Source organism: Haliotis asinina, chromosome 8, assembly GCF_037392515.1.
Source record: "Haliotis asinina isolate JCU_RB_2024 chromosome 8, JCU_Hal_asi_v2, whole genome shotgun sequence".
Taxonomy (NCBI): domain Eukaryota; kingdom Metazoa; phylum Mollusca; class Gastropoda; order Lepetellida; family Haliotidae; genus Haliotis; species Haliotis asinina.
In genome coordinates, this window is record NC_090287.1 from 36,537,117 (window position 1) to 36,551,533 (window position 14,417).

The 14,417-nt window shown below is 38.1% G+C and overlaps 3 protein-coding genes across 3 annotated transcripts; all 3 read right to left on the reverse strand.

Moving 5' to 3' along the window:
• Positions 1–1,629: 1,629 nt before the first annotated feature.
• On the reverse strand, positions 1,630–2,471 carry LOC137295248 (cell division control protein 42 homolog). Its single transcript, XM_067826565.1, has 2 exons — positions 2,253–2,471; positions 1,630–2,037 (listed from the first exon to the last, which is right to left on the reverse strand). Exons 1-2 carry the CDS (start codon positions 2,469–2,471, stop codon positions 1,630–1,632), a joined length of 627 nt encoding a protein of 208 aa, XP_067682666.1.
• A 4,919-nt stretch (positions 2,472–7,390) lies between these two features.
• Positions 7,391–8,232, reverse strand: LOC137295249 (cell division control protein 42 homolog). Its single transcript, XM_067826566.1, has 2 exons — positions 8,014–8,232; positions 7,391–7,798 (listed from the first exon to the last, which is right to left on the reverse strand). The coding sequence occupies exons 1-2, from the start codon at positions 8,230–8,232 to the stop codon at positions 7,391–7,393; spliced, it is 627 nt and encodes a 208-aa protein (XP_067682667.1).
• Positions 8,233–12,097: 3,865 nt separating this feature from the next.
• On the reverse strand, positions 12,098–12,938 carry LOC137295250 (cell division control protein 42 homolog). The gene is made up of 2 exons (XM_067826568.1): positions 12,720–12,938; positions 12,098–12,505 (listed from the first exon to the last, which is right to left on the reverse strand). Exons 1-2 carry the CDS (start codon positions 12,936–12,938, stop codon positions 12,098–12,100), a joined length of 627 nt encoding a protein of 208 aa, XP_067682669.1.
• Positions 12,939–14,417: the final 1,479 nt, after the last annotated feature.

A 14,417-nucleotide genomic window follows, 5' to 3' on the forward strand; every position in this document is an offset into this window, starting at 1 on the left:
ATGCATGGAGAATCATATTATTAATTACATCTGTTAATTCTCATTTGGCAATGATTTTCATCCCAACCAGATAAATACCACTGTCACTGTGTTGAGCGGAGGCAGATACTCATTCAATGTAAACCTTGTCACAGCATTGTCAGTTTCAGATTATACTGTGGGAAGGAAACATAACTGGGACATTTTCGAAGGGCAGGAAATGGCTAAGATATAAAGAGATGTCACTACACGTGAAGGAACTCGTATTGTTGATTTTGAGCTAAGTTAAAAGTGTCATTAGAGCTGTTTGTCGTATAGGAGTAATTAAAGTATAAACGGAGAGAACACATTTCTTTTCTACGATCACTGTAAACATTGTTATTGAAGCAATAGCACCACACTTCCAACTCAGGAATATAAGAGACCTGTATATGTTATGGGCGACATACATAACAGGTTAGTTGGGCATGAACAAAAATTTTACACGTTCACTTTTATTGCACAAACAAATGTCTATAATTCATACCCATATAGTTTTATAATCGCCAATCCTTCACGAGGTATAGTCATGTTCCACTCTTCAGTCGTTATGCAACACATTCTTGCGCGCAGTAACCAATGGTGTCACTCTCGCATGGTGATTTAGACAAAGAAAGTGTAACTTCAGCTTCATGTGTAACCATACTCTTCTCTGGTTTTAATGATTGTCAAACGGCCAGTTCCACGCCACTGGTTTACCTACATGAACTTGAAAAAAGTTCGACCGCCTCATGTAACTCATATTCACATGAGCGTACAAATCAAGTGTGACAAGAACCACGAAAGAGACTTCATGAGAAACGGGACGACTCCCAAAATTATTGTCAACATTCGTCTTTTTTGTCCGGAACACTCAAAGACCTTCAGCCGTTGTTGTCATCATTTCACGACTTTGAGGCACATTCGAGCATGCTCTTTCTATATTGACTGGAAGAAAGACAATCCATCATAACGCTTTTTCTGAAACGTTGTTTAATCTCAGAGAATTTTTAAGTCAACAAATTTGACTTATTGGTGTTTGGGACTTGTGAGAGTGAAATGCGCTTTTCGAGAATATTTGGTATCAACACTATTGTATAATGTGTAATACATCCTGTTGACATACTGTCCAACGGATGCTGGTTTTATCTGATGCTTCGTATGACTGTGGAGAAAAGGTTCCAGTGTTTCTTGTGAGGTGAACGGTTCGCAATAGGTATCCATTTAAAGATAGATAGACAAGATACGAAGAAATTGATATGACATGACTAGTTTATTGAAGGCATATATAGATAACAGTAAACAGTGGAATATAGGAAATTCTTATTGTCATTGGTAACAGACATAAAACATGATTGTATATAGCACTAATCAGTCTTTCGTTTCCTAAAAGCCTTGATATGATATCATGTATCCATGGAAATAAAGTAGCACATCACCTACTTCGTCTGAAACTAGTTGGCTGAACTAGATGTCTTCCATTTTCTCAATCCAACTTAAGTGTGCAATCAGGGTTAAACCTCTTTGAAGATCAACCAACGATCTTATTTATAGTTTCACAGACGTAGCACCAACATTCATAAAGCCATTGCAGTGTGTTTCTTTCTTTCATCAAACAACAGTGTGTTGAATTTAATAATTAGCAAACGAGGCACTTCTGCGTCTGAACATCTTCTTGAAAATGTTGCTTTTCTTTTTCCTGAATTTGAGAGCGGAGAATACAACGTGCTGAAAGACCTCCTTCAAAGCCTTTTGGTCACGAGACGAACACTCCACATAGCAGTCAGCACCGATGACCTTGGCCAGTTGGACACCCTCTTCAGTGCTGACCTCGCTGTCTTCATTCCCTACTCGAAGGTCAATCTTGGTGCCCACCAGGATGACTGGTCTCTTCTGTTTGCAATGTTTGGAGTGTCTCTTCAGTTCTGCCATCCACAGGTCACTGACAGAGTGAAATGTCCCCCGGTCACAGGTCGAGAAACACAGAAGCACGACTTCACATTCCTGATAGGAGAACATTCTCAGGCTCTCAAAACGTTTCTGAAAACAATTAGAAGGTTTGATCAATCCAATGCGTACACATGAAAAGAAGAAAGAACGCAGATGCCTTCAAATAATCTGATAGAAACCATCCCGTAAACTCAGAATGTGAAATATTTATTCCGATGTTCCTTTTGCATGCTAACTGGTTCTGTTCTCAATGTTAACTTGACATTAAAGCAACATTATTCAATACAACATCTGAGTGAACATACCTTTCCTGCAGTGTCGAACATACTGATGCCAAACTCCTCTCCAGCAACTTGCAGTGGAACGACATAGTTGTCAAACACTGTGCTTTCAGAGTTGTCATTAAAATATCTCTTAGAATAGGTCTCGGAGATGCTTGTTTTTCCTACCATACTGTCTCCCATGATGGCACAGTACACAAATTTCTCATCAAGGTTCTTCATATTTTGGTTTCCTCCCTTCATGTTTAGACTTGTCTACTGTTCGAAATCTACAACACGTTTGCTGTTAGTACATTGTGGAGATTTTAATTTAAAGATATTCCCAACCAATCAGAAGACATAACGTTTAATTAGGGAAGTTCTACGAGCTCTCAACGGTGTCAATGTCTGAGATGCCCGTTTTGAGCTGTCTCGTTTGTGATCGACAGACAATGATCAGTAGCTGCCTAATTAGAGCATTTGTTTGGATCTGAACGCTTGACTCGTCACATATAGCAGTACTACCAATATGTTTGCTGGTCTTCCTTGTTGTCTAATTGTGAGTGGTTAAGTAAATACGTGGGATTGGATTAATCAAATGAAGGGATTAGTCTTTTAAAATAATTGAGTCTGGCTAAAACAAAAGAGATGGAAGAGACACGAAATGATTTAAAGTGTTATAATGGCATCACTGTTAACTCCTGTGCTGTGGTCTATTTGGGTGGAAAGCTGTAGTTTGTGTATTATATCCAACTGGACAAGTTAACAGACATTTCCATACAGACAGTAACTTGAATGAATGCTCACACTTATCCCTTTATACTTAGCAAGAATTTCTTGCGGTAGCGTCCAGCCTTCATTGGTGTATTAGTTTTAATACAGATGTACGGTGTTCTTATTAAAAAAAATATTTTGTAAATTGTGAAGCTGAAGGTTCCGTTTCAAAAGTCTTAAATTGTATTACTTTCCTGTGGAAATCTGGCATAAGCATAATTTCTCCTTGGAAATGCATGCACAATGTCGGGGACAATGTCTTTTCGGTAACATTACAGTATCTCGGTTTAGAATTATAGGATAAGATTTTTTATATTTTTTTCTGTTTCATTTATTTGTCAAGTCTTTACAGCATCTATTTCTAATGTCAGAGTCACACGTGTCAACAAATTATTAACATGTGTTTAATTAGAATAGATTCATAAATAGATTGTTGGGAAAACACACGCCTAAATAACGTTGTTGATCCTGTGTTCGTCTGATTCAGAGTGGCTGAAAAAACACACTTGACTGGATGAGTATATATGAATGGGTTGTTTGTCTTGAATTAAGGGGTAAGGCGGCGATGGACGGACGCTGGAGATTAATCCAGTTTCCTTTTGAACATACTGGTTGGTTTCTGACTTTCAAAGGGACAACTGATCCCAAATGAACTGATCTTTATTGATATTCCGGTCGCCTCCTGTGGCATTAGAGGTACACCTTTACATCATAATGAAGAAGTTAAATACAAGTATGAAAAATAAAGTGCCCATACACACTTATCGCTTGGTGGCAAGAATAAACTGTCTTACATAGATTTAACCAGTTAAATAAACAACGTTACACTCGTGCCTTATCAGCTACCTTTCTGGTGGCATTGCTTAAAGTGAAACATTATTATTTTGCAACTTAGGTGTAATGTCTTCCAGTTTGTTAGAGTGAAAATGCTGGTTCATTTTGTGAATATTAAGGGTTCTACCGAAATAGCTGTTAATATTTATCTTTCTTCCTTGGACTATAGTAGGGCAAATAAACAAGAAGTGAAATTCGTCGCCAATATCCTTTCCATTACAGAGACGAGTATTATTAAATGAGTGAGTTAATGTGGTCCTGAAGTGGGTCAGACTCAGTCAAAGTGTGTGGTCTGAGCATATACTTTCTCTTTGAAAGACAGCATTTCCTAACTTGTTTACGTTCACGATGTCACTCCGAAACGAACGTCTTCCGGTCTGGAGGGGTTAAAACAGAGTAATCCCTGTCTAATTTCCATCTAATTATCATCATAATGTCGACATTTCAACACTTATCTTATAACACAAAAAGGGTGGACGTTTCTCAAATTAACCCATTAACCTCGTACAAAGGGGAAACAAATGCATACCAAATTACAGGAAAATATAGAAAGATACCTTAAAATTCTTGAATGGAAAAATATGTTTGACTTCTTTGAGTGTCATTTTTGGAAGTTGGATGTCAGATAAAACAAGTCTATATGGAACTTGCAATACGTAGGATTACACTTTAAGTAAGTGTGCATGATACCAAATATAACATTTCACCATTCTTTCAAATGACATTGTGTCATCAAGTATGGATTTAGAGAATCAAAGACGTTGTCATCCATACATACTTGTTTTAAATTTGTTCTGCCATTGATGAAATGCCATGTGCTCAAGTGGGTTAAGCAACGACTTGTCTGTGTGGGGTATATGTCAATTACAGAAGGAATACAAAATGTAAAATGTCTAAGCCGACATTTATTTCGAACCAAACACATAAGCCTGTAGCACTAACCATCGTCCTTGAGCAATATCGACCCAAGAAAACGTGTAACGTCGACTCGAGGCGACCTACTCTCTGTTGACCTGAAGAGGTGTTTGAAACACGCGTTAAGTGGCCGCCTGCCGTGACTCTCTGGAAGAGTAATACATCAAGATGAATCTGTGATGATTAGAAAACAATTCTGTGTTTACAGACTTTACATGCTAAAGATTAGCATTCACGTTTTACGCATTTCAAATAGTCATGGTCGGGGGGCTCTCCGAACGCGTGGATTCTCAAGTTGAAACTAAAAAGGTTAACCTGGAACCAGTCCGATAAGAGCTAGCTCTGAAACCAACAAACAACAAAACAATGTGTTGTAATCTACAATTGTATTTTAAAATAAATCAAGTTCACATATAAATCCAAGGGCATCACACTGGCAGTGCGGGGTTTGTGCCAGAACAATTCAGAGGTAATATAATACGGGAGCTTGTTAGAGCAGTGAAAACGGGGACGGTAATGTTCAGAAACAGTGATCCAACCTCCGAAATTAAGTCTAGGTGGAGTATCTCGGGGTATATATACTGACAGCTTCCGGGTCGGTTCACCTCAAGTAGTTTCACTTCGGTTGTTTCGTCCTATTTCCAAACTAGGTCAGTTCATCCCATATTAAGGGTTGGTACACCCCAAATGGAGAGTTGTTGCACCCAACTAATTGAACATACATGTACCAGCTCAAACATGCTTGTAACCATGGAGCGGTGCACTCCCTGACTTTGACTACCTATGTTTTCACACTTTGAAATTATTAACTCTTTCTTCCTGATGCACAACCCGCTCGAACATGCTCGTAACCATGGAGTTTGCTGCTGGAGTCGTGCACTCGCTGACGTTGTATACCTACAGTTTCATACTTTGAACATTTGTAACCCTTTATTGCCATTGAGTAACCAGCTCCAATATGGACTGGTGCACTCCATATCTTTGTATACCCATCTGAAACGAATAGAAAGATTTGAAACAAAACATTGAGCATGCATGGAGAATCATATTATTAATTACATCTGTTAATTCTCATTTGGCAATGATTTTCATCCCAACCAGATAAATACCACTGTCACTGTGTTGAGCGGAGGCAGATACTCATTCAATGTAAACCTTGTCACAGCATTGTCAGTTTCAGATTATACTGTGGGAAGGAAACATAACTGGGACATTTTCGAAGGGCAGGAAATGGCTAAGATATAAAGAGATGTCACTACACGTGAAGGAACTCGTATTGTTGATTTTGAGCTAAGTTAAAAGTGTCATTAGAGCTGTTTGTCGTATAGGAGTAATTAAAGTATAAACGGAGAGAACACATTTCTTTTCTACGATCACTGTAAACATTGTTATTGAAGCAATAGCACCACACTTCCAACTCAGGAATATAAGAGACCTGTATATGTTATGGGCGACATACATAACAGGTTAGTTGGGCATGAACAAAAATTTTACACGTTCACTTTTATTGCACAAACAAATGTCTATAATTCATACCCATATAGTTTTATAATCGCCAATCCTTCACGAGGTATAGTCATGTTCCACTCTTCAGTCGTTATGCAACACATTCTTGCGCGCAGTAACCAATGGTGTCACTCTCGCATGGTGATTTAGACAAAGAAAGTGTAACTTCAGCTTCATGTGTAACCATACTCTTCTCTGGTTTTAATGATTGTCAAACGGCCAGTTCCACGCCACTGGTTTACCTACATGAACTTGAAAAAAGTTCGACCGCCTCATGTAACTCATATTCACATGAGCGTACAAATCAAGTGTGACAAGAACCACGAAAGAGACTTCATGAGAAACGGGACGACTCCCAAAATTATTGTCAACATTCGTCTTTTTTGTCCGGAACACTCAAAGACCTTCAGCCGTTGTTGTCATCATTTCACGACTTTGAGGCACATTCGAGCATGCTCTTTCTATATTGACTGGAAGAAAGACAATCCATCATAACGCTTTTTCTGAAACGTTGTTTAATCTCAGAGAATTTTTAAGTCAACAAATTTGACTTATTGGTGTTTGGGACTTGTGAGAGTGAAATGCGCTTTTCGAGAATATTTGGTATCAACACTATTGTATAATGTGTAATACATCCTGTTGACATACTGTCCAACGGATGCTGGTTTTATCTGATGCTTCGTATGACTGTGGAGAAAAGGTTCCAGTGTTTCTTGTGAGGTGAACGGTTCGCAATAGGTATCCATTTAAAGATAGATAGACAAGATACGAAGAAATTGATATGACATGACTAGTTTATTGAAGGCATATATAGATAACAGTAAACAGTGGAATATAGGAAATTCTTATTGTCATTGGTAACAGACATAAAACATGATTGTATATAGCACTAATCAGTCTTTCGTTTCCTAAAAGCCTTGATATGATATCATGTATCCATGGAAATAAAGTAGCACATCACCTACTTCGTCTGAAACTAGTTGGCTGAACTAGATGTCTTCCATTTTCTCAATCCAACTTAAGTGTGCAATCAGGGTTAAACCTCTTTGAAGATCAACCAACGATCTTATTTATAGTTTCACAGACGTAGCACCAACATTCATAAAGCCATTGCAGTGTGTTTCTTTCTTTCATCAAACAACAGTGTGTTGAATTTAATAATTAGCAAACGAGGCACTTCTGCGTCTGAACATCTTCTTGAAAATGTTGCTTTTCTTTTTCCTGAATTTGAGAGCGGAGAATACAACGTGCTGAAAGACCTCCTTCAAAGCCTTTTGGTCACGAGACGAACACTCCACATAGCAGTCAGCACCGATGACCTTGGCCAGTTGGACACCCTCTTCAGTGCTGACCTCGCTGTCTTCATTCCCTACTCGAAGGTCAATCTTGGTGCCCACCAGGATGACTGGTCTCTTCTGTTTGCAATGTTTGGAGTGTCTCTTCAGTTCTGCCATCCACAGGTCACTGACAGAGTGAAATGTCCCCCGGTCACAGGTCGAGAAACACAGAAGCACGACTTCACATTCCTGATAGGAGAACATTCTCAGGCTCTCAAAACGTTTCTGAAAACAATTAGAAGGTTTGATCAATCCAATGCGTACACATGAAAAGAAGAAAGAACGCAGATGCCTTCAAATAATCTGATAGAAACCATCCCGTAAACTCAGAATGTGAAATATTTATTCCGATGTTCCTTTTGCATGCTAACTGGTTCTGTTCTCAATGTTAACTTGACATTAAAGCAACATTATTCAATACAACATCTGAGTGAACATACCTTTCCTGCAGTGTCGAACATACTGATGCCAAACTCCTCTCCAGCAACTTGCAGTGGAACGACATAGTTGTCAAACACTGTGCTTTCAGAGTTGTCATTAAAATATCTCTTAGAATAGGTCTCGGAGATGCTTGTTTTTCCTACCATACTGTCTCCCATGATGGCACAGTACACAAATTTCTCATCAAGGTTCTTCATATTTTGGTTTCCTCCCTTCATGTTTAGACTTGTCTACTGTTCGAAATCTACAACACGTTTGCTGTTAGTACATTGTGGAGATTTTAATTTAAAGATATTCCCAACCAATCAGAAGACATAACGTTTAATTAGGGAAGTTCTACGAGCTCTCAACGGTGTCAATGTCTGAGATGCCCGTTTTGAGCTGTCTCGTTTGTGATCGACAGACAATGATCAGTAGCTGCCTAATTAGAGCATTTGTTTGGATCTGAACGCTTGACTCGTCACATATAGCAGTACTACCAATATGTTTGCTGGTCTTCCTTGTTGTCTAATTGTGAGTGGTTAAGTAAATACGTGGGATTGGATTAATCAAATGAAGGGATTAGTCTTTTAAAATAATTGAGTCTGGCTAAAACAAAAGAGATGGAAGAGACACGAAATGATTTAAAGTGTTATAATGGCATCACTGTTAACTCCTGTGCTGTGGTCTATTTGGGTGGAAAGCTGTAGTTTGTGTATTATATCCAACTGGACAAGTTAACAGACATTTCCATACAGACAGTAACTTGAATGAATGCTCACACTTATCCCTTTATACTTAGCAAGAATTTCTTGCGGTAGCGTCCAGCCTTCATTGGTGTATTAGTTTTAATACAGATGTACGGTGTTCTTATTAAAAAAAATATTTTGTAAATTGTGAAGCTGAAGGTTCCGTTTCAAAAGTCTTAAATTGTATTACTTTCCTGTGGAAATCTGGCATAAGCATAATTTCTCCTTGGAAATGCATGCACAATGTCGGGGACAATGTCTTTTCGGTAACATTACAGTATCTCGGTTTAGAATTATAGGATAAGATTTTTTATATTTTTTTCTGTTTCATTTATTTGTCAAGTCTTTACAGCATCTATTTCTAATGTCAGAGTCACACGTGTCAACAAATTATTAACATGTGTTTAATTAGAATAGATTCATAAATAGATTGTTGGGAAAACACACGCCTAAATAACGTTGTTGATCCTGTGTTCGTCTGATTCAGAGTGGCTGAAAAAACACACTTGACTGGATGAGTATATATGAATGGGTTGTTTGTCTTGAATTAAGGGGTAAGGCGGCGATGGACGGACGCTGGAGATTAATCCAGTTTCCTTTTGAACATACTGGTTGGTTTCTGACTTTCAAAGGGACAACTGATCCCAAATGAACTGATCTTTATTGATATTCCGGTCGCCTCCTGTGGCATTAGAGGTACACCTTTACATCATAATGAAGAAGTTAAATACAAGTATGAAAAATAAAGTGGCCATACACACTTATCGCTTGGTGGCAAGAATAAACTGTCTTACATAGATTTAACCAGTTAAATAAACAACGTTACACTCGTGCCTTATCAGCTACCTTTCTGGTGGCATTGCTTAAAGTGAAACATTATTATTTTGCAACTTAGGTGTAATGTCTTCCAGTTTGTTAGAGTGAAAATGCTGGTTCATTTTGTGAATATTAAGGGTTCTACCGAAATAGCTGTTAATATTTATCTTTCTTCCTTGGACTATAGTAGGGCAAATAAACAAGAAGTGAAATTCGTCGCCAATATCCTTTCCATTACAGAGACGAGTATTATTAAATGAGTGAGTTAATGTGGTCCTGAAGTGGGTCAGACTCAGTCAAAGTGTGTGGTCTGAGCATATACTTTCTCTTTGAATCGTTTGAAATTACATGAGAAACTGAACCTGCTACAATGGAGTAACGAATTTACTTGTGTTTCAATATGCGTGGCCTATATTTTCTTTACAGTTCAAAAGAACTTGCTAAAAATACTGAATATTAATTTGAGTCTGGGCCAGAAAATCCAGTGATCAACATCTTGAGCATCGATCTACGCAATTGGAAACTAATGACAAGTGTCAACCAGTTCAGCGGACCTCACCATCCGTTCCTATTAGTCGTACCTTACGTATTAGTTACTGAAGAACAATCCCACCCCGATCTTCACGGGTCATCAATGAAATAATAAATCAAACATCATTGGCAAACAAACACTTTCTCGCACTGCAGGTGGTGTTTCTTGTCATTTGTAAGTTTGAAACACAACTAAAAGGATTACCAATGCAACATTAGTATAACAATGTTTTCTTATCGGATCGTTATTTAACATGAAAGTCCGTTTCAGACTTTGTGATAAGTCGCCAGTGATCAAGAAAATCCAAACGATTAATGATAGCCTATATATATGTGTGCTAAAATAACACCTACAGACAGCCACCCTCATTACTGTACACTCAGGGTATAACATGATTACAGATACACGTTACTTGAATTTCGACGTTGGACATGAATACAAGGAGTCACACATTCATTTCCATATAAATCTTGTCACAGCATTGTCAATTTCAGATTATACTGTGTGAAGGAAACATAACTGGGACGTTTTCGAAGGCAGGAAATGGCTAAGATTATAAAGAGATGTCACTACACGTGAAGGAACTCGTATTGTTCATTTTTGGCTAAGTTAAAAACGTCATTAAAGCTGTTTTTCGTATAGGAGTAATTAAAGTATGAACGGAGGGAATACATGTATCGAGATCACTGTCAACATAGTATCGAGATCACTCTTAACATAGTCATTGGAACAATAGCACCACATTTCCAACTCAGGAATATAAGAGACCTGTATATGTTATGGGCGACATACATAACAGATTAGTTGGACATGAATAACAATGCTACACGTTCACTTTTATTGCACAAACAAATGTCTATAATTCATACCCATATAGTTATATAATCGCCAATCCTTCACGAGGTATAGTCATGTTCCACTCTTCAGTCATTATCCAACACATTCTTGCGCGCAGTAACCAGTGATGTCACTCTCGCATGGTGATTTACACAAAAAGTGTAACTTCAGCTTCATGTGTAACCATACTCTTCTCTGGTTTTAATGATTGTCAAACGGCCAGTTCCACGCCACTGGTTTACCTACATGAACTTAAAAAAAAGTAGGGCCCAGTTCGACCACCTCATGTAACTCATATTCACATGAGCGTACAAATCAAGTGTGACAAGAACCACGAAAGAGACTTCATGAGAAACGGGAGAACTCCAAATATTATTGTCAACAAACATTCTTCTTTTTTGTCCGGAACTCTCAAAGACCTTCAGCCGTTTTTATCATCATTTCATGACTTTGGGGCACATTCGAGCATGCTCTTTCTATATTGACTGGAAGAAAGACAATCCATCATAACGCTTTTTCTGAAACGTTGTTTAATCTCAGAGAATTTTTAAGTCAACAAATTTGACTTATTGGTGTTTGGGACTTGTGAGAGTGAAATGCGCTTTTCAAGAATATTTGGTATCAACACTATTGTATAATGTGTAATACATGCTGTTGACATACTGTGCAACGGATGCTGGTTTTATCTGATGCTTCGTATGACTGTGGAGAAAAGGTTCCAGTGTTTCTTGTGAGGTGAACGGTTCACAACAGGTATCCATTTAAGGACAGATAGACAAGATACGAAGAAATTGATATGACATGACTAGTTTATTGAAGGCATATATAGATAACAGTAAACAGTGGAATATAGGAAATTCTTATTGTCATTGGTAACAGACATAGAACATGGTTGTATATAGCACTAATCAGTCTTTCATTTCTTAAAAAGCCTTGTCATCATATCATGTATCCATGGAAATAAAGTAGCACATCACCTACTTCGTCTGAAACTAGTTGGCTGAACTAGATGTCTTCCATTTTCTCAATCCAACTTAAGTGTGCAATCAGGGTTAAACCTCTTTGAAGATCAACCAACGATGTTACATATAGTTTCACAGACGTAGCACCAACATTCATAAAGCCATTGCAGTGTGTTTCTATCTTTCATCAAACAACAGTGTGTTGAATTTAATAATTAGCAAACGAGGCACTTCTGCGTCTGAACATCTTCTTGAAAATGTTGCTTTTCTTTTTCCTGAATTTGAGAGCGGAGAATACAACGTGCTGAAAGACCTCCTTCAAAGCCTTTTGGTCACGAGACGAACACTCCACATAGCAGTCAGCACCGATGACCTTGGCCAGTTGGACACCCTCGTCAGTGCTGACCTCGCTGTCTTCATTCCCTACTCGAAGGTCAATCTTGGTGCCCACCAGGATGACTGGTCTCTTCTGTTTGCAATGTTTGGAGTGTCTCTTCAGTTCTGCCATCCACAGGTCACTGACAGAGTGAAATGTCCCCCGGTCACAGGTCGAGAAACACAGAAGCACAACTTCACATTCCTGATAGGAGAACATTTTCAGGCTCTCAAAACGTTTCTGAAAACAATTAGAAGGGTTGATCAATCCAATGCGTACACATGAAAAGAACAAAAACGTAGATACCTTCAAATAATCTGATAGAAACCATCCCGTAAACTCAGAATGTGAAATATTTATTCTGATGTTCCTTTTGCATGCTAACCGGTTCTGTTCTCAATGTTAACTTGACATTAAAGCAACATTATTCAATACAACATCTGAGTGAACATACCTTTCCTGCAGTGTCGAACATACTGATGCCAAACTCCTCTCCAGCAACTTGCAGTGGAACGACATAGTTGTCAAACACTGTGCTTTCAGATTTCTCATTAAAATATCTCTTAGAATAGGTGTCGGAGATGCTTGTTTTTCCTACCATACTGTCTCCCATGATGGCACAGTACACAAATTTCTCATCAAGGTTCTTCATATTTTGGTTTCCTCCCTTCATGTTTAAACTTTTGTACCGCTCCAAATCTACAACACGTTTCTTGTTAGTACATTGTGGAGATTTTAATATAAAGATATTCCCAACCAATCAGAAGACATAACGTTTAATTAGGGAAGTTCTACGAGCTCTCGCCGGTGTCATTGTCTGAGATGCCCCTCTTGAGCTGTCTCGTTTGTGATCGACAGACAATGATCAGTAGCTGTCTAATTAGAGCATTTGTTTGGATCTGAACGCTTGACTCGTCACATATAGCAGTACTACCAATATGTTTGCTGGTCTTCCTTGTTGTCTAATTGTGAGTGGTTAAGTAAATACGTGGGATTGGATTAATCAAATGAAAGGATTAGTCTTTTAAAATAATTGAGTCTGGCTAAAACAAAAGAGATGGAAGAGACACGAAATGATTTAAAGTGTTATAGTGGCATCACTGTTAACTCCTGTGCTGTGGTCTATTTGGATGGAAAGCTGTAGTTTGTGTTTTATATCCAACTGGACAAGTTAACAGACATTTCCATACAGACAGTAACTTGAATGAATGCTCACACTTATCCCTTTATACTCAGTAAGAATTTCTTGCGGTAGCGTCCAGCCTTCAATTGTGTATTAGTTTTAATACAGATGTACGGTGTTCTTATTAAAAAAAAATATTTTGTAAATTGTGAAGCTGAAGGTTCCGTTTCAAAAGTCTTAAATTGTATTACTTTCCTGTGGAAATCTGGCATAAGCATAATTTCTCCTTGGAAATGCATGCACAATGTCGGGGACAATGTCTTTTCGGTAACATTACAGTATCTCGGTTTAGAATTATAGGATAAGATTTTTTATATTTTTTTCTGTTTCATTTATTTGTCAAGTCTTTACAGCATCTATTTCTAATGTCTAGTCCAACAGAGTCACACGTGTCAACAAATTATTAACATGTGTTTAATTAGAATAGATTCATAAATAGATTGTTGGGAAAACACACGCCTAAATAACGTTGTTGATCCTGTGTTCGTCTGATTCAGAGTGGCTGAAAAAACACACTTGACTGGAGTAACGAATTTACTTGTGTTTCAATATGCGTGGCCTATATTTTCTTTACAGTTCAAAAGAACTTGCTAAAAATACTGAATATTAATTTGAGTCTGGGCCAGAAAATCCAGTGATCAACATCTTGAGCATCGATCTACGCAATTGGAAACTAATGACAAGTGTCAACCAGTTCAGCGGACCTCACCATCCGTTCCTATTAGTCGTACCTTACGTATTAGTTACTGAAGAACAATCCCACCCCGATCTTCACGGGTCATCAGTGAAGTAATAAATCAGACATCATTGGCAAACAAACACTTTCTCGCACTGCAGGTGGTGTTTCTTGTCATTTGTAAGTTTGAAACACAACTAAAAGGATTACCAATGCAACATTAGTATAACAATGTTTTCTTATCGGATCGTTATTTAACATGAAAGTCCGTTTCAGACTTTGTGATAAGTCGC